General features: G+C 44.6%; 1 protein-coding gene across 3 annotated transcripts in view; it reads left to right on the top strand.

Annotated features, from left to right (window-relative positions):
* The window catches only part of LOC132832327 (serpin B6-like), a 39793-nt gene that overhangs the window by 1168 nt on the left and 13717 nt on the right, over positions 1 to 24908 (top strand). For 2 of the 3 annotated variants that reach the window (XM_060850248.1, XM_060850249.1), the window contains exon 2: positions 18487 to 18656. In XM_060850248.1, the coding sequence (XP_060706231.1) occupies positions 18489 to 18656 (168 nt within the window). In that variant the 5' untranslated portion in view covers positions 18487 to 18488. Of the gene's footprint in view, positions 1 to 5694; positions 5825 to 18486; positions 18657 to 24908 lie in introns of those variants that run through there. The other variant, XM_060850247.1, reaches the window with a different exon arrangement.

Genomic DNA, 24908 nt, shown 5'->3' with positions numbered 1-24908 from the left:
AGTCACTTCCTGGCTGTCAGGAAATGAACAAGGGTGGGTTTCCTGCCTGGGTGTAGCTCAGCGAGGGCAGGGGTCTCAGAGCGAACAGACAAGTCCACAAAAACTCTGACTGTGTGTCCAGCCTCAGTCGCAGACAATCTCCATCTCCCTTTCAGCAACAACTTAAAAACCTCTGGGGGTAGAGATTGGCAGTGGCAGCTGTTTATAAATTCACTAATTCCATACCATGGGTGTTTCCCACTGGCTGTAACTGTGCCTGAACAGAGCTTTGCAAGTCAGCTTGTGCATTCGCCGACTCCAAAGCAAACGCTGGAGAGCTACAGGAAAGCTGAACTAAAAATGGGAAATTTTTGAAATACTCAACAGGTCAGGCACTGACATGTAGATGGAAGAAGAGAGTTAGGTTTCCAGGTCGAGGACCCTTTATCAAAGTTGGAAGTTATTTAAGATGAATCGTTTCTAAGCAAATATAGAGTTTGATGGGGAAGGACATCAGGAAAGACAGGGTAAATGTAAGAGTGTGGGCCAGGACTGAATTATAGATAGAAGGGATGAAGGCAAGGGCACAGGAAGTGACAATCAGATACAGACAAAGCCATAGAATCATAGAGATGTACAGCATGGAAACAGACCCTTCGGTCCAACTCGTCCATGCTGACCAGATATCCCAACCCAATCTAGTCCCACCTGCCAACACTTGGTCCATATCCCTCTAAACCCTTTCTATTCATATACCCATCCAAATGCCTCTTAAATGTTGCAATTGTACCAGACTCCACCACTTCCTCTGGCAGTTCATTCCATACACGTACCACCCTCTGCGTGAAAAAGTTGCCCCTTAGGTCTCTTTTATATCTTTCCCCTCTCACCCTAAACCTATGTCCTCTAGTTCTGGATTCCCCGACCCCAGGGAAAAGACTTTGTCTATTTATCCTATCCATGCCCCTCATGATTTTATAAACCTCTATAAGGTCACCCCTCAGCCTCCAACGCTCCAAGGAAAACAGCCCTAGCCTATTCAACCTCTCCCCATAGCTCAAATTCTCCAACTCTGGCAACATCCTTGTAAGTCTTTTCTGAACTCTTTCAAGACATTAAAAGTGAGGACTGCAGATGTTGGAGATCAGAGTCGAAGGGTGTGGTGCTGGAAAAGCACAGCAGGTCAGGCAGCATCTGAGGAGCAGGAGAATCGACGTTTCATAAGCCCGTCATCAGGACAGAGACATACATGCTAAGAAGGTGATAAATGTCCAACAGAAAATGTGAATGGTTAAGACTTAAGGTTGTTCAAATGAAGCTGGAAGGATTATAGATCTTTGCTTCCTGAACCTTTTCCTGTTGTGACCTTATATTGAGGCTTGTAAATTATCATGACTTCTTCATAAGAAACAGCAACACAGTGACCTGTGAGTGGGCGCAGGGAGAGAGAGAGACCTGAGAGATATAGTTTAACCTGGATAAGCGTGAGTTGCCAATTTTGGTCAAAGGAATAGAAAGACATTTATTATCTAAATGGAAAGAAACTTTAGAGTTGCTTTAGTGCAGAGAGATCTGGGTGTCGATGTGCATGAATCACTGAAAACTGGTATGGAGGTAAAGCTGGTAATAAGGAATGGAAATGGAAGTTGTGTATTTATTGTTAACGGAATTGAGTATTAAAGTAGGGAAGTGCTGACATAACTGTATAAGGCATCCATGAGATGGCACCTGGAGTATTGTGTACAATTTTAGCCCCCTTTCTTGAGGCAGGATGTAGTTGCAATGGAGGCAGTTCAGACCAGATTCACTGGACCGATTCCAGAGATGAGGGGGTCTGTCCTATGAAGAGAGATTGAGCAGCTTAGGCCTATATTCTCTGGAGTTTGGAGGAATGACAGGAGATTTGACTGAGGTTTATAAAGGACCCCTGAAAGGAATTGACAAACGTAATGCGCAGAAAGGATGTTACCTCAGGTGGGACAATCTCTAGGAAAATGCGAGTTCATGGTTTTTATGCAAAGGGGCTTCAAAACAGTGATAAGAAGTTACCTCTCGCAAAGGGTCGTGTCCAGGGTGTGGTGGATCCCACGACATGGAGTATATCTAATGAGGAGATAGGTTTTTAATTCATAATGGGTTGAAGGTTTATGGAGAGTGGAGGTCGAGATGGGATCAGTCACGGTCATATTGGATGGCAACGTGGGCTGAATGGCCATCTCCTGGCTCCTAGTTCTTATAGGAGTTGGTGGAGGTGTGGAGGCAGGAACTTTGAGGCCTTTTAGAGAGGCAGTGCAGCTATTATAACTTGGTCAGACCCCCCATGTTAGCCATTGTGGCCTCAGAGCTTGCTACCCTGAAATTTCAGCTTGTGCCCCCACTTGGGGGTCTGGAGGCCCATTTTGGGGAGTTCTGCTGCAGAGGGAGGTCTCAATGCAGTGGGTCACGTTGCTATGTTGGAGCTCTTGTTTCAAGGCCCACTGCGGGTTCTGAAAAACAAGGAAGGCACTTACATAATGTGGCCAACCACGCTAATTATCAAGCCTGTGTTTGTTGGTAGCACACATATACGTACAGTTTATGCACTGCTTCATAAGTGAGTGTAGCCCGGTACCAGCGCATGCGTATTTAAACAGGGCTTCGGCACCAATTCTAAAAATGTTACCAGCTTACTCACTTCAATAATTTCAGTCTGAGACAAGATCTGAATCAGTAGTGCTATTTATTTTACCTTTGCAAGAGGGTGTGATGTCCACTATCTACACGGCAGGGACACACACACACTGAATTCAACTAATACACGATATTTATGTAATTTGGTTCCTATTTTTTATCCCATTACTCCTCCCCATTTACATCCCCCACCTCTCTAAGACCGGCACCCATTGCTCTTGTTTATCTCTTGCCTTATCCGGCCTTGTCTGTGACAAAATGCTTATTTCTGGCCTCACAAGGCCATTTGACCACATCCTGCTGTGGGTCATTGCTAGGTATGTCCTTTCTTCACCATTATCTACTCCCTCCATCTGTGCTTTCCCCAACCATACTGATCCTTATGACCTTTTAATTGGGGTTTGTTCGTGTGTTTCTGTAAAAGTGGGAAACAGATGCTTATAACTACTGAAAGTGAAAGCATATCTGGCTTAACCTAGATCCTCACAGCACCTTATCTATTTGTCTGTAACATCTACCATTGTTTTGCAGTCACGTTTCATTCTTGCATGCACATTTTAGCTGATACAAAAACAATTATGTATTTCCTCCACATAGTTTGCATTCTTGTTGACTCAGCTCTTAGTTGAAACAATTATACACTGGTGTGAGTTCATTTATCTTGCATAAGTAATTATAATTGCAGAAGTAACACTACCTATATCCCACAATTTCCCCTTTTTCTTTAATTACCATTTGTTACCTTCTGCATTTTTCTTTTAAGCATCGCCCCCAAGATTCGCAAGCATCATTACGGAGATTTCATCCATCTTGGTCTCACTCATCCCCTCATTATTTAGTCGATAAAGTTCCTCTGCCAGATTCCCCTTTAGGGGCATCTGTTTCATTAAGGCTGTTTCAATCAGTCTCTGGGTGAGCCCTCATATGCAGAGTATGATATAACAGCCAATAGCCACCAATACCCTGACTACTACTATCAGGGAAGTAAGGATGGAAACTACCACCCCCTTCCACCTTCCAAACCATGATTCATGCCATCCCATGAGAGCTGTGTCTACTCCTGAATTCTCAGCCAGTTCCTCTGCTAAGGTAGTCAATCCCCTTAAGGCCCAAGTAATTGAACCATCAGGCACAGTGCTATTGGGAATCAAGGTACAACAGCTTCTTCCTAACATCACACACATACATCCTTTTTCTGCTAAAATTATATAAAGGGCCATTCTGTTTTCCCATGCCATCCTACTTGTCGCATCAAGCTGTCCTGATATTCCTTTAACCGCATCTCTTGTATAATTTATAAATCACTGTTGATTATAGAAAATGTAATTTATCCAATCTACATTTTTATTAATTGTTACCCACCAGAAGAGAGCTGACTCAAAGCCTGCTGCAATCTGGTTGCGAACCATGAACTCATCAGGTACCCCCCTCGGGACTCCTATAGATTCTAGATAAATCCTGTCATCGAAAGAAGTGTCTAACAGTAATCTCTTACCCCTTCCCTTTTTCCCTACTATCTTTTCCTTCTCAAATGCCAGGGTAAATGGAATTGCCAATTGTACAATTGCACATATCCCTCTCCAATCTGGAGGTAGGGTGGGTCTCAATATTTTGACTCCACAGTACCACCACAGATCCGCTCGGGGAACCTTTAGTGCTGAGTAGTTCCCACCCTTGTCCGTTTCGGTAACATTCTTAATCTCTGTACACAATTTCAGCTCCCCCAAATCTCTAGACCGATTTGTATTTCGTCTACGCACACACAATGTGTGATTTCTAACTACGGCTGAAAACGTAGGAGGGGGGGCTTTTAAATCTTTCTTCTCCAAGGGAGGGAACATCAGAGATAGGGAGGTACAATTCCTATCATTCCATGCAGTCTCATCCTGGTACAGGGCTACCATACATTTCATGCCCTTCCTGTCTCGCTTCCACCCGAGCGGAAAGGGAACCACCTGGGCCACTGGCCTACCGGAGGCGCATGCATAGCAATTGTTCAGACTTTTTACAGTATACTTTACCCATTCAACTGAGGCATTTGCATTCCCGTACCCATTTTCTATTTCGATGGTCTGTTTCAAGTCCTTTAGCTCTATAAATTTTACTACTTTAGGGTCATCGGGAGGGGTGAAAGGTTGTACCTTATTATCCAGTAGTTCTACCCGTGTTCCCTGTCCTACAGTAATTTGAAAACAACAGCCCGAGAAATCCTTCCCGTTTGCTTTCATTTCTATCCCAAATGTTTCATCTAATTGTACCTCATAGGTGCCCCCCCAGAATTGCTTCGTGCCATGTGGTTTCCTTTATTGTCAGGTATATTGGGTTACACTTTTTATCGGGACAATCGCCAGTTGGTCGGAAGGGGGCCCGGTGTACTGTGAGGAGGCCATTATACCAAGTACCATCCCCAAGGTCATCCCCATAGGACTTAAGATGTATCTCTGAGCTGCGGTAGTGTCTCTGATTATCTACATCCCCACAATTTACTAAGCTGCATGCATCAGCGTGTATTACTTGTGGATTATCAGACTCAGGAACCATTAATAATACATATGAAAATGATATTTGACAAAATCCCAATACTAAGAGGGCTAGCATCGTAACTCTAAGCATTCCCAGTATTCTAAAAATCATGCTGATGCACAAAAAGACTTAATATACAATCCTACAGAAATAATCCCGCACTCGCGTTGCCACTGTATAATCAGTTACTCAAAGTCTCTTTAGCCTGAATTTCAGTGTTTCTTGCATTGATTCGGCTGTCCAGACTTCTTCCTTAACTAAAGATTCCACTGGCCCTTTGATTCGAGTGTAGTGAGTCCAGCCTTTCTCCGCCGCCCTTATTGCTGTTTTGGTTTTCAAAAGAGCCTGGTACGGCCCTTCCCAGTCCGGCTGCAATGTAGTCCCTGTCCATGATTTTATTAAGACCCAATCTCCCGGCTGGATGGGATGAACAGCGAATTCAAGGGGCGGAGTCTGTGCCAATAAACCCTGTTTCCTGAGGAAAGACAGGAGGACAAGCCCTATATACTTCTTTCAGAACAAATCTTTAGTTTCTGGGATTGGCAGTGGCCGGAGATAGGAACTTCCTGAGGACCTGGGACAGTAGGAATTAGGGAATAAATCACCACTTCCTGTGGATTCAGAGCTGCTTCTTTCGTTACCTCATCAGCCAGTAATGTAGCTTTCCATTCTTTAATTAACAATGAATTAATGCAGTCATATTTTAAATTAACTCTGAATCAATATGACAGGTCACTGAGACTGCGTGAAGGGATCCTGCCAATTAATATTGATTTAGGCTAGCACAATCGATTTATTGTAAATATTAATAATTATATATTACATAAATATAAAAATCATTATCTGTAATTCAGGGTGGAAACGCAACAAATGACCAAAACATTTTTAAAACTGTAATTGCGCAGTTCTATTTGTTTACCAGTCACTTGTGCTTTCTCATTCTGTTTCTGTAATTGTTTTGCTCGCGCATATTCATTTTTAAGAACCTCAGCAGATTTCGTAGCACCATTTGCAGTTAATTCAGTCCCAATTTGGTGGCAGTATTTTGTCATGAGCACAAAACTTCGTGCCTCTCATCACAAAACTGTCACCATAATCCAATTAACTCTTTCATTCCCACTGCCTCGGGCTTAAATTTTAAGGATGACCTTGCTGCTCCTGTATCGACTAGGAAAATGACGTCCTCTTTATAAAGCCCCACCTTTAAATTTATCAAGGGTTCCTGGTGGGTCCCCGGGGGCAGGAACTCCTGACACCTCTATTTTTCATCAAGGTTCATAAATGGTACTGTCTTTACTTCCTTTTTCAAATCTGGACACTCTCTCTTAAAGTGACCCGTCCTTTCACAGTAATAACATCCCGTCTGTGGGGAGTTCCACTTCGATCCTTGTTCCTACCCACCAGACCCCTTAACATCTCCTCCCTGACCATTCCGGTTTCTTTCTCCTTTAGTTTTGTCCTTTTCTTTATTATCTCATCAACTGTGGCTTATCATTATTTTTGCCTTTTGTTTCCACTTCTCATGTTATGTTGCCAGATCAATTGCTGACCAGATTTAACCAACTGAACAGCCTTATGGCCACCTAATGGCCGTTCTTCATCACCCAATGTTTTATTTTGATCTTGAGAATTTTTTTTAAGAAATATTGCAATATTTCTTGCTCCCCATAACTTCAAATACCAATTCATCAATTTATGCTTGACTAACTTTAAAGCCTGTTCCTAACTTGTAAATATATTTATATATGTACATTCATTTATTCAGTATTCAATATTTAAAATGTAACATGCATACAGTTCCCAACTTTGAAATCCACTATAATTACCCAGTTTTAGTCCCTTAATTTAAATCCAAAATTAGTTTTCTTAAGTAGTCCTGACCAATCATTGCTCAATTACAGTACTATAGGTCGTGAAATAATCGGAGCTGCCTTAAAAGAATTTGTCTACTCAAGTTAAAAAAAAACTTCTAATGCATGAACAATGGCCGAATCCAAGGTCACAGATATTAACCATAGGATTTTGTTTTTACTACAATCTAATGTTGAACTGAAACTTCAACTGTCCTCCATAAATCGCTTTTATGTAAGGATAAAAGAGATTAGTTGGAAACAGATAGTAAGGCAGTCATGACCTGTAAAAAGAACAGGAGTTATCATTTTTTTTCATAATCACTATAGAATCCTTAACTTTAAAAGAAATCATGTTAAGTTTCCATAATAAAAATCAGATTCAAAACAGTCCTGGAACTCAAGCTCCAGGGAATAAAGCAGAAACATTCAATCACCAACAAACAAATGTGCATTCAAACCAAATCACAAAGGGTGAAACTTTCTACCAGCTCTACAGCTCTTTTCGTTCTCTCTCTCTCACACATCATATCTCACAGACACTTTCTGAGCTTCCCGCAACAACACCTCTGGGTGCTCCTCGCTTCAGCCTTCTATCTTTTGAATATGTTTCTGGATGTCTGGGCATGATTTAGTTACAAAGTGTACCCTCAGTAGCCCTTCAGCCACTAGCCCTTGCGACTTGAAGCATAATCTGATTCCTCCTGTCTGTAAGGCTGTTTTTCATTGACATATAAATTCAAATATTTACAAACCCAATCTTCGTCCGACCCATACTTTGGCCAGAAGATGGCGGGACGAAGAATGGATTCCTTAGTCCATACAAAGCAACAATACTTAATCATCTTTTTCCCTTGTACAAGTATTATTTTTCCAATTCCACAACATCCTGCCCAACGGACTTTCTAGAGGTATGTTGTAAGGGACCCTGCCTCCATTTCCATTGCCTTTTTCTGCTTTTGTTCTCCTGGAGGCTTTTTCCTTACCCACGACACAGCCCATATTGAGTTCCTTCGTTAGTCCCTTATTAACTACTAAAATTCAATCCCTTATTAACTACTAAAACTCAACTCAAATTGACTTAAAAGTTAATTTTCTTACCCTGGTCTGTGCACAGAGTTGCCTGGCGCCTTTTTGCTGTATTTCCTATCAACCTCCTGTCACTATCTGATTCAGATGTCTCTCTTGTGGGATTCATACCATCGCCCAAGGGCGCGGACCAAACCGGGACACGAGGCCGCTCCTCAATTGGGAACGGGACGCATCTTCCCAGTGTCCAGGGCCAGCCACTCCCCCCGGCGATGGAAGAACATCCCGGACAGTGATCAAATAAACACAATAGCAAACTAACTTGAGGGAGTGAGGCCCGGGGCTTGGTGTGGTTGAGTGAGAGAGGGGTGCAGTGTTGGAGGAGAGAGGGGCTATGATAGGGGAGAGAGGAGTCACAGAATTATGCATCATGATAATAAACCTTTCAGTTCAACCAGTCCTTGCCGACATCATCCCAAATTAAACTGATCCCACCTGCCTGCTCCAGGCCCATATCCCTCCAAACCGTTCCTATATTTGTACCTATTTAAGTGTCTTTTAATCATTGTAACTGTGTCCTCAGGAAGTTCATTCTAAACCATCCTCTGTGTAACAAAATTTGCCCCCCCCCCATGTCTTTTTTAGATCTCTCTCCTCTCACCTTAAAAATATGGCCCCTGGTCTTTAAATCTCCCATCCTAGGGAAAACACACTAATCATCAACGCTATCTATGCCTGTCATGATTTGGAGATGCCGGTGTTGGACTGGGGTGTACAAAGTAAAAAATAACACAACACCAGGTTATAGTCCAACAGGTTTAGTTGGAAGCACACTAGCTTTCAGAGCGACGCCTGATGAAGGAGCGATGCTCCGACAGCTCGTGCTTCCAATTAAACCTGTTGGACTATAACCTGGTGTTGTGTGATTTTTAACTTTATGCCTGTCATGATTGTATAAACCTCTACAAGGTCACCTCTCAAACTCCTACAGTCCAGTGAGAAAAGTCCCGGCATTTCCACTTTATTTTTATGTCTCAAATTCCTGGCAACAGCCTAATAAATCCTATCTGAACCCACTCCAGTTTAATAATATTCTTCCAATGACAGAATGATTAGTTTGCACAGGGGCTTTAACAGGACAGAGAGAGACTGTAAACAGAGAGAGGGCCTGTACTGAGCAGGAGGGGCACCTGTGATCGGATGGGATCCGCGACGGGGGAGGGGGGCTGCAGATGAGGAGGGGGGCTGTGATGGGGGAGAGGGGGCTGCGATGGGGGAGGTGGGGCTGCAATGGGGGAGGTGGGGCTGCGATGGGGGAGGTGGGGCTGCAATGGGGGAGGTGGGGCTGCGATGGGGGAGGTGGGGCTGCAATGGGGGAGAGGGGGCTGCGATGGGGGAGGTGGGGCTGCGATGGGGGAGGTGGGGCTGCGATGGGGAGAGGGGGCTGCGATGGGGGAGGTGGGGCTGCGATGAGGAGAGGGGGCTGCGATGGGGAGGAGGGGCTTTGATGGGAAGGAGGGAGAGGTAGGGGTGCAATGGGTAGCAGGAGTGTTTGTGATGGGGAGCTGCGATGGGGGAGGGGGGCTAAGATGGGGAGGGGGCTGCGATTGGGGAGGAGTGCTTCAATGGGGAAGGGGGTGTATGATGGGGAGGGTGGTATGTGATGGGATGGGGATGGGGAGGAGGGGCAACTATGGGGAGGAGTTGCTGTGATGGGGTAGGTTCTATGATAAGGCATGGGTCAATGATGCAGGAGGGGGTTTTTGATGGGGGAGGGGAATTGTGATGGGGGAGGGAAGCTGCGATATGGAGGGTGTGGTGATGGGGTGGGGGCTGTGATGGGTGAGGGGGGTTTGGGTGGGGTTGGGGCAGGATTGTGGTTGGGAGGAGATGGCTTGTGCCTGGGCTTGCCCGACGGTCAGCAGCCAGCGATGGAGGAGGTTAGCCATGAAGAGAAGAAGATTCAGTGGTAGAGGAGGAACACTCCTGTGAACACTCCTATTCCTCCTTGACCCACAAGCTGGACTGAGAAAGGTGCTTTACCTTGGGAGCAGATTGCACGCTCCTCCCTTTCACTGCAGTGTTGCCTGAGCCCCTGATAAAGCCATGGAACCTAACTAATTTTGTGTGTGTGTGTGTGTGTGTGTGTGTGTGTGTGTGTGTGTGTGTGTGGTGTGTGTGTATGACTACCTATATACTGTACTATGTTTAACTCTGTGCACATCCACGTTATTTATAACATATAGAAAATGTTGCTTCAAGAACTTTTAAGAAAGCGTTTCACAATTGCAGAGGAACATTTAAAGGTTTTTTTCAAGGCAACTACAAATAGCTTCCATGAACAAAATTTGGTAAGGGGAGGTCACATTATTGTGCATTGTACTGGGCTATCTGAATGATAAAGCTGACTTGATTGTTTTCCTGAGACTTCTGATTTATAGTTAGTTGACCTTGATAGGTCTCTGTCGTGAAAGAAAGACTTTGGGAATGAGATGCCATTGAACATAAATTTTTTGAGACGTTCTCTTCTAAGAATTGGTGACCACTTTCCTGTTATTTTTCTGATAAGTAGTACTGAGTGCTTCATTTCCGCAAGTCAAGTCTGGTCTCAGGCACATGGCTCTTTTATTCTTCCTGGAGAGAGCTGGCCACCTCCAATCACACTCACTTTTCAAGTGGTTTATTGGCCACTTGACTGGAATGAGCCTGGAAAAGCACAGCAGTTCAGGCAGCATCCGAGGAGCAGGAAAATCGACGTTTCAGGCAAAAGCCCTTCATCAGGAATAGAGACAGAGAGCCTGAAGGGTGGAGAGATAAATGAGAGGAGGGTGGGGGTGGAGAGAAAGTAGCATAGAGCACCACTCTAATCTAGAATCTGGTTTCCAGCATCTGTAGTCCTTGTTTTTACCTGGAATGATCCTGCTGTAAACATGATGGGAATATGGGTCAAGAGTGTGGTGCTGGAAAAGAACAGTAGGTCAGGTAGTGTCCGAGGAGCAGGAGAATTGATGTTTCGGACATAAACTCTTCATCACATCGATTCTGCTGCTTCTCGGTTGCTACCTGACTTGCTGAGCTTCTCCAGCACTTCACTCTCAACTCTGATCTCCAGCATCTGCAATCCTCACTTCCTCCTCCATGATGGGAATATGGCTGCTCCAGAGATAGGTACCTGAGCAGTTAGCCTGTATGTTCATTAACCAGACTTACCATTGATGGTTTAACATTGCACGTATTAAGTCAACTCACACAAGCATGAAGTCAGGATCAAGCAGTACAACCTGTTAAGACAACAGAGTGATCACTCCTGGCAATGAGACACTTGATTCCTCTGGTGGGTGTTAGTTTCTCAGGGGTGCACCATAAGGTTCTGATTGAATCCCATGTCAGTCCCATCACATGTCTGTTGTTTCCATCCAATCACCTGTCTTTGCTTGGCATTAATGATGGACAGTTGGGTGTTTATAGAGTCATAGAGATGTACAGCGTGGAAACAGACCCTTCGGTCCAACCTGTCCACGCAAACCAATACCCCAAACCAATCTAATCCCACTGCCATATCCCTCCAAACCCTTCCTATTCATATACCCATCCAGATGCCTTTTAAAGGTTGCAATTGTACCAGCCTCCACCACTTTCCCTGGCAGCTCATTCCATACACATGCCACTCTCTGAGTGAAAACATTGCCCCTTAGATATTTTTTATATCTTTCCCCTCCCACCCTAAACCTATGCCCTCTAGTTCTGAACTCCTCCACCCCAGGGAAAAGATCTTTGTCTATTTATCCTATCCATGCCTCTCATGATTTTATAAACCTTAATAAGGTCACCGCTTAACTTCCGACGCTCCAGGGAAAACAGCCCCAGCCTGTTCAGCCTCTCCCTATAGCTCTCACCCTCCAATCCTGGCAACATCCTTGTACATCTTTTCTGAACCCTTTCCCTAGAGCTGACAACAGATGTGACCCTTCACCCACAACCCATCCTCCGACCTCACTTTTCCTTGATTAGGAAATGCCGGTGTTGGACTGGCATGGACAAAGTTGACCATCACACAACCCCAGGATAGAGTCCAACAGATTTATCTGGAAGCACTAGCTTTCGGAGTACTCCTTTGGAGCTACCTGTTGAATAAATAAACCTGTTGGACTATTACCTGGTGTGGTGGGATTTTTAACCTCATTTTTCCAGACTGTGCATTGACCTCACTCTATTAGCATTGTCTGAAGCAGTCGTGCTTTAGTGTAGATCTGGTCTGGTTTTCCTCAATGATTGCTACTAGCCTGCGGAGTATTAGACCAAGATTGCTGTAAGATTTCTCGAGCCGGTTTCTCTGTTGTTTTTGATGTGATTTGGTGTAGGCTTATCTTTTCATTTGAAATGCCCCATGGGAGTTCATTTCCTGCCTTCAATAGCATGAAGCAGTGCACAGTCTAGTGAACTGATAACTGTATGTTGTTTTTTATTCAGCTGTGGGATGTGGGCGTCGCAGCATTTATTGCCTGTCCATTGTTGGTGGTGATGAACTACCTTCTTGAACCGCTGCAGTCAATGTGGTACAGGTTGACCCATGATGTTGTTAGGGAGGGAATCCCAGGATATTGACCTAGCAACAGTGAAGGAATGACCGATGTATTTCCAACTCCTCAACTTCCTGCATCTCTCCCCTTGAACCCCACCCCTCCAACCGTAAAAGGATAGGGTCCCACGGTCCTTACTTTCCACCCTACTAATCTTGGGATACCGCGCATTATCCTTTCCTCCTCTACATTCCTGGTGAAGGGCTCATGCCTCAAATGTAGATTCTCCTGCTCCTCAGATGCTGCCTGACCAGCTGTACTTCCAGCGCCACACTTTTCGACTCTGATCTCCAGCATCTGCAGCTCTCTTATTTCCAAGTCAGGACAGTGAATGGATTGGAGGGGAACTTGCAGGTGGGAGTGGTCCCATGGACCCTTTTCCTTGTAAGTGGAAGTGGTCATGGGTTTGTCTGAGGATCTTTGGTGAATTTCTGCAGTGCGTATTGTAGATATTACACACTGCTGAGCGTCAGTGGTGGAGGGAGTGGGTGTTTGTGGATATGAAGCCCATCAAGTTAGCTGAATTATGTCATGCTTCTTGAATACTGTTGGAGCTGCACTCATCCAGGCAAGTGGGGAATATTCCATCACACTCCTGACTTGTGCCTTGTAGGCTTTGGGGAGTCAGGAGGTGAGTTGCTCACCATGGTATTCCTCACTCAAGACCTGCTCTTGTAGCCGCTGCGATACTGTGGCAAATCCAATTGAGTTTCTGGTCACTGGTAACTCCCAGGATGCTATTAGTAGGAGGTTCAGTGATGATAACACCTTTGAACCTCAAGGGGTGTTGGTTGGATTGTCTCTGATCAGGGATGGTCATTGCCTGGTATGTGGATGATGGAAATCTTACTTCCTGCTTGTCAGCATAAGCCTGGATGTTGTCCTGATGTTGTTTTTGAAAGTTATCTTTATTTTCTGAAGAGCTAGAACCTCAGCATTCATTCTTGCGAGTGATCTGTGGCTTGAAATCAGAATTGAGAATTGTGATGTACAATCCAAGTTCACCCAATAATATTCCCCGTGTGGTTGTGTGAGTCACTTTGGTAAAGATAAAAGGGGTGTACACTTGCTGTGACACAGTGATTACACCTCACAGAGTTGGAGTACCAGGCATTTGTAACCTCAGGTCTTACTTTGTTGGTGAGGATGATGAACAGAGCCCACTATGGCACTGCAAAGCACAAGCAGCTGCAGAAAGGAGTGTCTCACCATCTTGAAGAAAAGCCTAAAGCCAGAGACTTTTGTGGTTGCCCTACACAGTCTCGACAGCCACGTCACTGATGATGCCGTCAAATAGAAGGCTTGACAGAGGATAACTTTGCCTCGCTCCTCTTTTCAGAGAGACAAGTATGTTTTAAGGGTTTTAGGGCATCCACCCCATTTATATCTGCTCTGAGGGATGCAGGATTAACAGCACAGGAGGAGGCTATGGTAAGGAGCTCCCAATATGGACACAGCGTGACCTTATGTGCTTTTTACAAATGCTCACATGAGTTGGTCATCCTGAATTATAACGATCAGCTTTAGCAGGGATTCATTGAAAGGCCGAAGTTCAGAAACAACAACATTTTAACAATTATTCATCCATTTTTATTGCGATGAAAATAAGCCTCTTTGTCCACTATTGACAGTTTCTCTTTGTCCAAAACACCATGAGTGTCCTTAATGCACAACAAGTTTCCATTTGGGAAACCCAGGATGTACAAAGAGATGCCAATATGCGTAAGCCGTGCTGATCCAATGGCTGCTCTTGGGTTTGTGAACGTGGATCAGTGGGAGCGGATGAAAATGGTCCAGCCAGGCTGCGCCCCTCCCCCCCCCCAACACACACACACACACACACACACACGACAACTGGGGTTCCATGGCTTCTTGCTCACACATAATATGGCAAGGTCTTCGGTGGCACCAGACTTGCCGAAAAGTGGTTCAAAAGGCAGTGTATGCTGATTGTCCTCAAAGTCCCACCAACTGGATCCACACCTTCTAGCACTGGTGCCTTGCTGTGTTCGTGAGGAAGCAGTTTCAGAGCTGAGTAAACACAGAGACATGTTTCAGAATGGTCTGCTACCTGACTAATATCATCCAACATTGAGCGAGTGCATCTGTGGCTGGGAACTTGTCAGTTGTGACCAAGATGTTGCTGGGCCTACTCAGCTAAGGTGGTGACACAGCTATGTGGTCAATGTGATGAACTGACAGGGAAAAGCCACTTCAGATTGCATAACCACATACATATCTCTAGACCCCTTCGATAGGTCGTAACCTGCAAGTACAGCTTCACTTGTTAACGAAAATAATTTGCTATTTTTACAACTTTTTGGTCCAAGTACTGTCATCTTTACAATGTCACGTACCTTCTTGGCTATCTCGTGTAGATTCACTGCCACCAATCCTTCCTCTTGGTGAGAGTCTGGGTGACCACGTGGGGAGGGATAGCCATACTTTTTGTAAGGTTGAATGTAAGTTGATGAACAGGAAATAGGTGTATCACATGTTAATAAGTCACTAGTTACAGTACACCTGTGAATCATGATGTTTTCTTGAGTTATGTCGGTTCAATTTAGGAGTTTGACTTTAGTCACATGCATTAACACTCAGAATAATGACTAACACACGAACAATTCATAAGACACTTTGAGAACCAGTTTGTTTCTCCGAAGAACAGTTGTTTCATCTCAATGGGCAGAGCCCATCTTGTGATGTCAGTTAACCCTTTCAAGTGCTAATAGCCTCAGGCAGCATTATCCTTTCTCTGCTGTAGAAGCCGTACTCTCTTCCTCCTCCTCCTTAAATCTCTTTCCACGTTGAAATCAAGGTTTTAAGGAGCAAGTGAGTTTGAGCTCTGTTGGCACTTTGGGGTATGAGAAGGGTGCTCTGAAATTTGGTCTTGGACGTCATTAATGTTAAGGAGAGGTGAGTGGTTGACAATCTGCTGTAACTCGATGGGCAACTGTAGAAACTAGGTTTGAGTTGCTTGCCTTGCTGACCATGTCCTGACAACAACCCTAGGCATTGTGGGATGGCGAGAGGGTACGATTGATGTATCGGTGGAGTTGAGGGAGAATTCCTGGCAGCATGGTAATTACTTTTTGGGTCTTTTGTAAAAACACCTTTTGCCCGCCATCTGAGAACCCAAGTGGGCACGGAAAGTTCACCGAGCCAGAATTGAATCAGATGCCTGCCTGGGGTCTCTGAAACCGTTTTAAGCCACTGCCCAACAGCGTCCACAACACAAAATGGGAACATAGAGTCATACAGCACAGAAACAGACCCTTTGGTTCATCTCATCCACCCCAGCCTGGTTTCCCAAACTAAACTAGTCCCATTTGCCTGTGTTCGGCCCATATCCCTCTAAACCTTTCTTATTCATGTACCTGTCCAAATGTCTTTTAAATGTTGTAACGGTACTTCATCCAACACTTCCTCTGGTTGTTCATTCCATGTACGAGCCACCCTCAGTGTAAAACCTTTGCCCCTTGGGTACCTTTTAATTCTTTCTCCTCTCACCTTAACCTATGCCTTCTAGTTCTGAACTTCCCCACCCTGAGGGAAAAGATAATTGCTATTCACCTTATCTTTGCCCCTCATGATTTTATAAACCTTTATAAGGTTCTATAAGGTTCTCAACCTTCTAGTCTCCAGGGAAAAATGTCCCAGCCTATCCAGTCTCTCCATGTAACTCAAACGCCCCAGACCCAGTAACATCCTGGTAAATCTTTTCTGCACCTTTTTCCAATTTGATAAAATCTTTCCTGTATCAGGGCAGCCAGAACTGTACACAGTACTCCAAAAGCAGCTTCACCATCACCCTGTACAACCTCAACAGCACATGCCAACTCTGATACCCGATGGTCTGAGCAATGAAGGCAAGTGAGCAAAATATCTTCTGGTCTACCTGTGGTGCTACTTTCAAGGAACTATGTACCTGAGCCATTAGGTCTCTCTGTTTGACAGCACTCCCCAGGGCCATACCATTAACAGTGTAAGCCGCTGTTGTTGTCCAATGGCATTTGGACCCCCTCTGGACAGGGGGTATGGGTTCCAACATTAGCCACTGCTGCTGTGCCCATTTGGTGCCGTACAACCAGAGACAGGTGCCAGTTTTTCTGTTTTCAACTGTGTCTCAGCCTCATCATCACCCAGCCCCTCACCACTAGAAATGAAACAGAGCCAGGAGAGTTGTGCTAACTATAAACGTCAAAAATAACGATGGGAAACCACCAACGAACACCAGATGTTTATATCAATAAAATGCAAGTTGATGTCACAAAGGGTTTCAGCTCTCTCGGTATTTCCATTAACACCTAGAAAGCCACAAAGACTGCAGCATGAAGCTTGTAACTAGGTTGAAAAGAAAAATTAGAATAACGACAAGCTTAAATAAGACATAGGTTCTAAGTGCAAATGTGCTGTCTGCCATTTGGTTGTGAAACCTACCAGGTAAGGGTGCTTTTCATACCAAGCGTCTTTGAAGGATTCTACGACGTACACCAGTGTTACCTGACACCCTACACTGAGGGAGGAGAGTGCTCAGAACCGGGTTAGGCTCCATGGCTTAGGTTCACAACACCTGAATTTGGTCATTGCAGCTCATCCATCACACCGTGCTGGATGACAGACAAAGAGCCGAACTGGAGTCAGCCTATAAGGAGAGATCTGCAGCTGGTAATAGATACTGGAGGACATTGTCAGTGCAGAAGGGAATGCTACATCTCTAAATCTCATAGCTGGCAAATCTAACTAAGTCATGGAACTACACACTTTCCCAGTCTTACTTCTTTCTAAAATCTTAAAATTTTTGCAATCTGAACTTTTTTGCCAACAAATAATTATTTTTCTTCTGTTTCAACCCTGGAGCCTGTGCTTATCTGCCAGGTTACCATCTAAGAGACAGCTTGAAAGCTACTCCTAAAGTGACTCTAATGTTTGTTTCAAATGTTGCAGGTTCTGAGGGTGGGATTTTATTGAACGCTGAATACCTCTTACCGAAAGGTTAGCTGCCTGACCGGCCAGTAGCCAGATTCCTCATGGGCATGTTACACCACTGGCAGCGTTTAATGGTCTAAGGTCAAAACCTCCACCCCCATCGGGAGAGCAGATCGCACCCCCATTGGGACTGGCTGGCTGGCCACTGTGTAGACATGGCATTGCCAGGGTCACCTGGCAGTCTGTGTGTGGGATTACAGCCAGTCCCGAAGGTGGAGAAATGACCAAGCCCTCTCGGTTCCGAATATCAGCTGGGAATGGAGGACAGAGCCCCACAGTGGAAGAGAGGTGGTTGGTGGCTGGAGCTGGGTGTGTGAGGCCAGGGGTGGTACAGCATTAAAGTTAGCAATGTACAGTAGAGGCATATACATAGAGGAGGCCCTGTGTCCCATCAAACGAGCTATCTCACCCCACTTCCCAGTATGAATGTTTTGACATTTCAAGTGCTCATCCACGACCCATGACCTTGGGGTTCGATGGAGGTGGGGGGGGGTGGGGTGCCACCACTAACCTACCAAGGAGTTCACCCTCCACTTCTTATCCTGGCAGATGCCCACACAGTGAACGCTGCCATCTACCTCCCTTCGCCGGCCTGGCTCAAACTGAAGTGGAATGAAGCCTTTGGATTAATTGGACTGTGAAGGCTGGGCAGACTCCGCGCCCCCCCGCCCAACGTAAACTGACAGCTCCCTTCCGATGTACAATGAGAAGCAATTCAGAGAGAGGGTGGAAAAGTCGTGGGAAGGCCATGGATAGTGTTTCATAGACTCCTGACCCTACCTTCATCACTGCCATTGGGCTGCTGTAAAGTTTGAGTGAACATAGATGTGCTGACCATAAATAATTATTTTCTCTTCCCTTTCTAGTGATGGATGTTCTGACCGTTGCAAATAATTGCTTTGCGCTTGACCTCTGCCTGAAGCTCTGTGAAGAGAAGAGAACTGAGAATGTTTTTTTTTCTCCGTTAAGTATATCAACGGCTCTGGCTATGGTGTTCCTTGGTGCTAAAGGCAGCACGAACCAGCAGATGGCTAAGGTACGTGTAACGAAGGGCCTTTGCTGGTCTAGATAACTCACACAGTTCAATGTCTGACAACATTGGCCCTTTATCTATCCATCTCTACCTCTGTTTCTCTCCCTCCCAGTACCTCCTTATGATCTGTGTGTACAGAATAGATAGGTGCTGCAGGGGAATCAGTTGCAATCAGTTTCAATGTGTAAGTGGAACAGGAATTTCCCTAACCCCCAAATGGCCTGGGTTTTTTTAGATCTTCCCTCAGGAGATCCCATGGGCTGGGCTTGTGCTTTTGGTTAACGGTGTGTGCTTTTGGTTAAAGGTCCCCATTCCTAACTTCTCTTGACCTGAGTGACTTGCTTAGGACCATTTCAGAGTGTAGTTAAGAGTTAACACATTGCTGTGGATCTAGCAACTAACATAGGCCAGTCTAAGGAAGGGCACCGGAGAACCAGAATTTTGTCATCGTCCCTTCCAATTTTATATTTATTAATTGAATTTAAATTCCACTGGCTGCCGAGCTAGGATTTGAACCCCAGAGTGTCAACCTAGCCCTCTGTGCTACTAGTCCAGTGATTTTAACACTATGCCACCATTCCCTTATGTGAGCTGCAGTGTATACAAGATATGAAGGTATGTTAAAAAACAATCCGGAAGGCCATGGGATGTTGTACTTGTCTGTCTTTGGGCATTTGGACAGCATGGTGGCTTAGTGGTTAGCACTGCTGTGTCACAGTACCAGTGATCTGGGTTCGATTCCATCCTTGGAAAATCGTGCTTGTGTTCTATGCTGTCCCCTTGTCTGCTCCAGTTTCCTCCTGCAGTTCAGGAATGTGCGGGATAGGTGGATTAGCCATGAGAAATGCAGGGTCCCAGGGATAGGGCAAGGGGTTGAGTTTGGGTGGGATGATCTTCAGAGGATTGGTGTGGACTTGGTGGGCCAAATAGCCTGCTGCCACACTGTCGGGATTCTATGATTCTACTGTTCATGAGTAAGTTTCCATTTCTGTCTGGAAGTTTTAAAAAAAGCAGAAGCAACATAAGGTAGAACAATGATCAACTGATTTGTTGCAGATTGAGGATATACACACTAAAATAAAGAGGAACAAGCTGACCTTGGTCTAGTTAAATCCTGCTTCCTTCTGGAGATTCACTGAAGAGACTGTGACAAGGTTCCATTGTTATATTATCATCGCTATTACTATTAACCCTCAGATATTTGTAAAAGGCTGAGAAGATCTTTCATAAGAGTGTAGTACACGGCCAAATATTTGGCTTTATCTGGGCCATTCACTTCAGTATCAGGATCTGGTTAAAATGTACCACTAATGGCCTCTCTGTTTTATTAAAATCATTACGAAAACATTCTTGATACGTAGCACATCTTCATATTGAGAATTATCATTTTGGTCGGAAACAAAGATTCATTTGTGAAAAGGAGAATGAGTAAATTTAACGGCTTCCCCAATTCTGAATTCACGTGTTTGAAACGGAAATTATTGTGGCTTTGTGCTGTGCCCACTTTGCTGCAGAGAACTGAAAGGGAGCTTTGGTGTAATGATCCTCTTTTACTGAAGGACCCCTTCCTCAAATGAATTGGTAATCAATCACCACTTCCCCCCCCACCCCCCCCAGGACTTAAATCATGGTATTATTGTTAATATAAAAGTGCTCTGTTTAAAAGGGGCTTTTCAGAATACACACACTTCCTGAGGAGGAACCGTGACATGCAACTTCTCATCACGTTGTGGGGTGCTTGGGGATTTGAAAACCCCACTCTGTTGAAAGTCACCTGAGCACAGTGTGTAACGGCCTTGTAAGGGAATTGGTGGCCAGTTTCCCCACCACAGACAATTTGATTTCCAACTGACTCAGAAAAATATTGTCAAAATTTTTAATTTCAAACCAAGCACGAGACCAAAGAACAAATCATGGAGTTTTTAACAGCACAGAGAGATCCTTTGGCCCATTGTTGCTGTAACTGTCCCATTTATAGCACTTGGCCCGTTTGTATGGCAGTTCAAATGTTATGACTGTTCCTGCTTCCACCATGCTGTGAGTTCCAGGTACCACCCTCTGAGTGAAAAATATTATTCCTCAAATCCCCTCGAAATCTCCTGCCCTTAAATCCATGCCCGCTGGGTATTGACCCATCTTCTAAGGGAAAAAGTTCCTTCTTATTTATGCCCCGATAATCTTATAGATGGCAGTCAGATTTCCCTCTCCATATTCTCTGCTCTGAGGAAAACAACCCCAGTCTATCCAATCTCTCTTCATAGCAGACTCCTTCCTGTTCAGACAACACTCTCTCTACTGCGATCATGTCCTTCCTCTATTATGGTGTGGTGTGTTACAACTCCGATAAACACTGGGAATATTGGGGAAGTTGCCATTACAGTTAGAGGGTTGGGACAGGGCTTAATTAACCGAATGGGGTAGATGGTGTTAGTGAAATGCAGAATTAAGCCAACTGCATATGTTCAGTATCCAGAGAGTGCTGTCTCCTTATATAACCCCATGCTTCCAGAGTAGCCATATATATATAACCCATTATCCCTCTCTTTTTCTTCCTCCAATGAAGAGAGATACCTATGATCCTTTGTGATCTGACTAATTGCTTGTCCTTGTACTCCTGCAGTCCATTCCCTCTTGCCCAAATTTAACCCTCTCCCCAACCGCAGTCTCAAGTTCAAGGTGACCGTTTGCAATTCTGGCATCAGACAGACCATCAACGGCGGACAGAAGTGGCCTTCTGCCCCAATTTACTGAGTAATGCTTTGGGAGTGATGCTTCCCTTATGAAAGTCTTTAAATGAACGCACTGTGCATGTTTTGTCAAGCTGCAGTGTTGCAGTTGGGAGATCTGCTGCTGTAGGATGTAGTAGCTCGAGGGAATTGTCAGGAGCTATTGTGCAGAAGGAGAGGTGTCAGGATCTAGAAAGGTGATGTGGCAGCCCTGGAAAACAAGATGAGGGCTGCAATTTGGGTAGAATTTACAGCTTCTTTTGTTTGGATATGCATTCCAGGTCAGTCAGGTAAGTGAGCTAAGTGAGTCTGCAAAATGTGCTTCAACAATTTGCATGGCAACGGTCAACAAAGTGAATAATTAATCACCCTCGACGTTCACATTTACTTGGCTTGCTGGTGTTTGTGTGAGGTTTTTGTTGTAATTTTCCATGGGATTTTTGTGATTCAACTTTATCAAATGTTATAATCATGAAAACTCAAACCTTTTCTAGTCTATCTGGGAACCGCCCTGTGAAATGATGCAGCAAGATTTATTCAGAACACCAGCACTATATCAGCTCAATCCAAGTGCCTTTTTATGTTGACCCAACTCCATCTCAGTATTCTCATTAATGCTGGGAGGTTATTAGAGATCTACATCACAGACAAAAGGCCCCTTGGCCAACCAAAAGCAATTACCTAATCCCATTGTGAACACTTGCCCATAGCCTTGTATGCCTTGGCAAAACATTTGCATATCTAAACACTTAAATGTTTTGAGGGTTTCTGTCCATACCACCTTGACAGGCAGTGAGATCTACCCTCCAGGTGATAAAGTTTTTTCCCTCGCATCTCCTCTAAACCTTCTGCCCCTTCCCTTAAGTCAATGACCCAGTCACTGATCCCTCCATTAAGGTGGAAAGTATCTTCCTGTCCACCCTAACTGTGTCTCTCATAATTTTATACATTTCAATCATGTCCCCTCTCAATCTCCTCTGCTCTAAGGACAACAACTCCCTCCATAATTGAAACTTTCCAGCCCAGGTAACATCCTGGTGAATCTGCTCTGCACCCTCTCCACTGCTATCACATCCCTCTTATAACATAGATTCCAGAACTGCACACAGTACTCCAGCTGTGGCCAAACTAGTGTTGTATGCAGTTCCAGTAATAGCCCCCCTGCTCTTAAATTCTATGTGTCAACTAATAAAGACAGGTATATCATTATCATATTCCTTTTTAACCTCTTCTCCAACTCTAACAGATCAGTGGGCATGCTAACCAAGTTCCCACTGATCATTGGTGCTTCCCAGGGCCCTATTGCTCACCATGTTCGTCCCTTGCCTTGTTTGTCCTGCTCAAGTGCATCACCTCACATTTATCCGAATGGAAATCCATTCCCAGCTGATCAGCCAATCTGCCCAGCCTGTCTACAACCTCTTGTAATCTAAAACTATCCTCCTCACTATGTACCAACAATTTATGTACAGTCAGCGAACTTGCTGATCAACCCCTCTGTATTCAACATCAAAAACAAAACTTGCTGGTGAAACTCAGCAGGTCTGGCAGCATCTGTGGACAGCGAAACAGAGTTAATGTTTCGAGTGCAGTGATTCCCATCAGAATGCTGCCTTCTTCCCACATATGCTGCCAGAGCTGCTGGTTTTCAGCAACAATTTCTGTCTTTGTTAAGACAAAGATATTCAGTTTTATTCCTTCTATATTCAAATCTAAATATCTTATATAAACTGAAACAGCAAGGGCCCCAACACAGACCCTTGTGGGACTCCACTTGACACATACATCCAGTCAGAAAAATACTGGTCAACCATCACCTTCTACTTCCGACCAATTGTGGATCCAATTTGCCAAATTTCCTTGGATCCCATGGGCTCTTACCTTTGTTATTGGTCTCCCATGTGTGATCTTAATAAAAGTCTTACTGAAGTCCAATTAGAAGACATCAAAAGCATTGCCCTCATCTCCACATCTGGTCACATCTTTGAAAAATTCAATCCAGTTGGTCAGTCATGACCTCCCCTTTATCAAAACCATGTTGACGGCCCTTGACTAATCTCTGCCTCTCCATGTGCAGATTAAGTCTGTCCTTCCAAGCTGGTAGGTTTCTTCATGGAGAGTGGAAGCACCAGGAACTCATTCCATATTCTTCATGAAAAAGTCAGGTATTGACAGCTGGGATCAAGTAAATCCCTTGAGTACCAGGGCAGTAGGAGTATAATTAAGAGGGAAATCAGGAGGACAAAAAAGGGACATGAGATAGCTTTGGCAGATAAGGTTAAGGAGAATCCAAATCGATTCTATAAATATATTAAGGGCAAAAGAGTAACTAGGGACAGTACATGGCCCCTTAAAGATCACAAGGCCATCTATGTGCGGAATCACATGAGATGGGCAAGATCCTAAACAAATACTTTGCATCAGTATTTACTGTGGAGAATGACTTGGGACCGAGGGACTCAAGGAATTAGATAGTCATGTCTTGTAAAGAGTCGACATTACAGAAGAGATGGTGGTAGAGGTCTTAAAAAATGTGAAGGCAGCTAATTACCCAGGATCTGATCAAGTGGTGTATCCCAAGTCATTTGGGGAGCTAGGGAAGAGATTGTGAGGCCCCTAGCAGATACTTATATAATTGATAGTCACTGGTGAGGTGCCAGAAGACTGGAGAATGGCTAACGTTGTGCTAAATTGGTGAGATTTACATCAATGGTGAGTAGGTTGCTGGAGGGGATTCTGAGAGATAGGATCTAAATGCATTTGGAGAGGGAAGGACTGATTAGGGATAATCACCATGGCTTTGTGTGTGAGAAATTGTGTCTCACGAACTTGATTATGTTTTTTGAAGGGGTGACAAACAAGGTAAATGAAGACAGATGTGGACTTCAACAGATCTTCGATATGGTAGACGGGTTAGTTTGGTTAAATCACATGGGATCCAGGGAGGGCTAGCCAATTGGTTACAAAATTGGCTTGATGGTAGGAAACAGAGAGTGGTGGTAGTAGCTTATTGTTTAGAGTGGAGAACTATGACCAGCGGTATGCCACAAGGATCAGTGCTGGGTCCACTATTTGGAGATGCTGGTGTTGGACTGGGGTGTACAAAGTTAAAAATCACACAACGCCTGGGCCTGGGTTGTGAATGTGAGAAAGTGTGTGTGTGTGTGTGTGTGTGTGTGTGTTGTAGTGAGTGCAGAGTGTCTTAAGTCTGTGAGGGGGTGCATGTGTGAGTGTGGGAGTGTGTGTGTCTATAACAGTGTGTGTGGGTGTCTGTGTCGCGTCTGTGTGTACCCGTGTCCGTGTGTATGTGAGAGAGTGTGTGTGTGTGTATGTGTGTAGGAATATCTGTGTGTGTCTGTGTAGTGCAATGGTGATCACCTGTAATGTGACATGAACCCGCCCCAGACAGACACACACACACAGACAAAGACCCACATGCACACATATATTGTGTGGGGTGAATTTGTACTTGCAGAGTTACATTGCACTTTGCTCAAAAACTGCATACATTCATGTAGAACTCTTGAGC

The sequence above is a fragment of the Hemiscyllium ocellatum genome, chromosome 34 (genome assembly GCF_020745735.1).
Source record: "Hemiscyllium ocellatum isolate sHemOce1 chromosome 34, sHemOce1.pat.X.cur, whole genome shotgun sequence".
Lineage (NCBI taxonomy): Eukaryota > Metazoa > Chordata > Chondrichthyes > Orectolobiformes > Hemiscylliidae > Hemiscyllium > Hemiscyllium ocellatum.
Note: the sequence above shows the minus strand (reverse complement) of the source record. Positions and strands in the feature narration are given on the sequence as shown.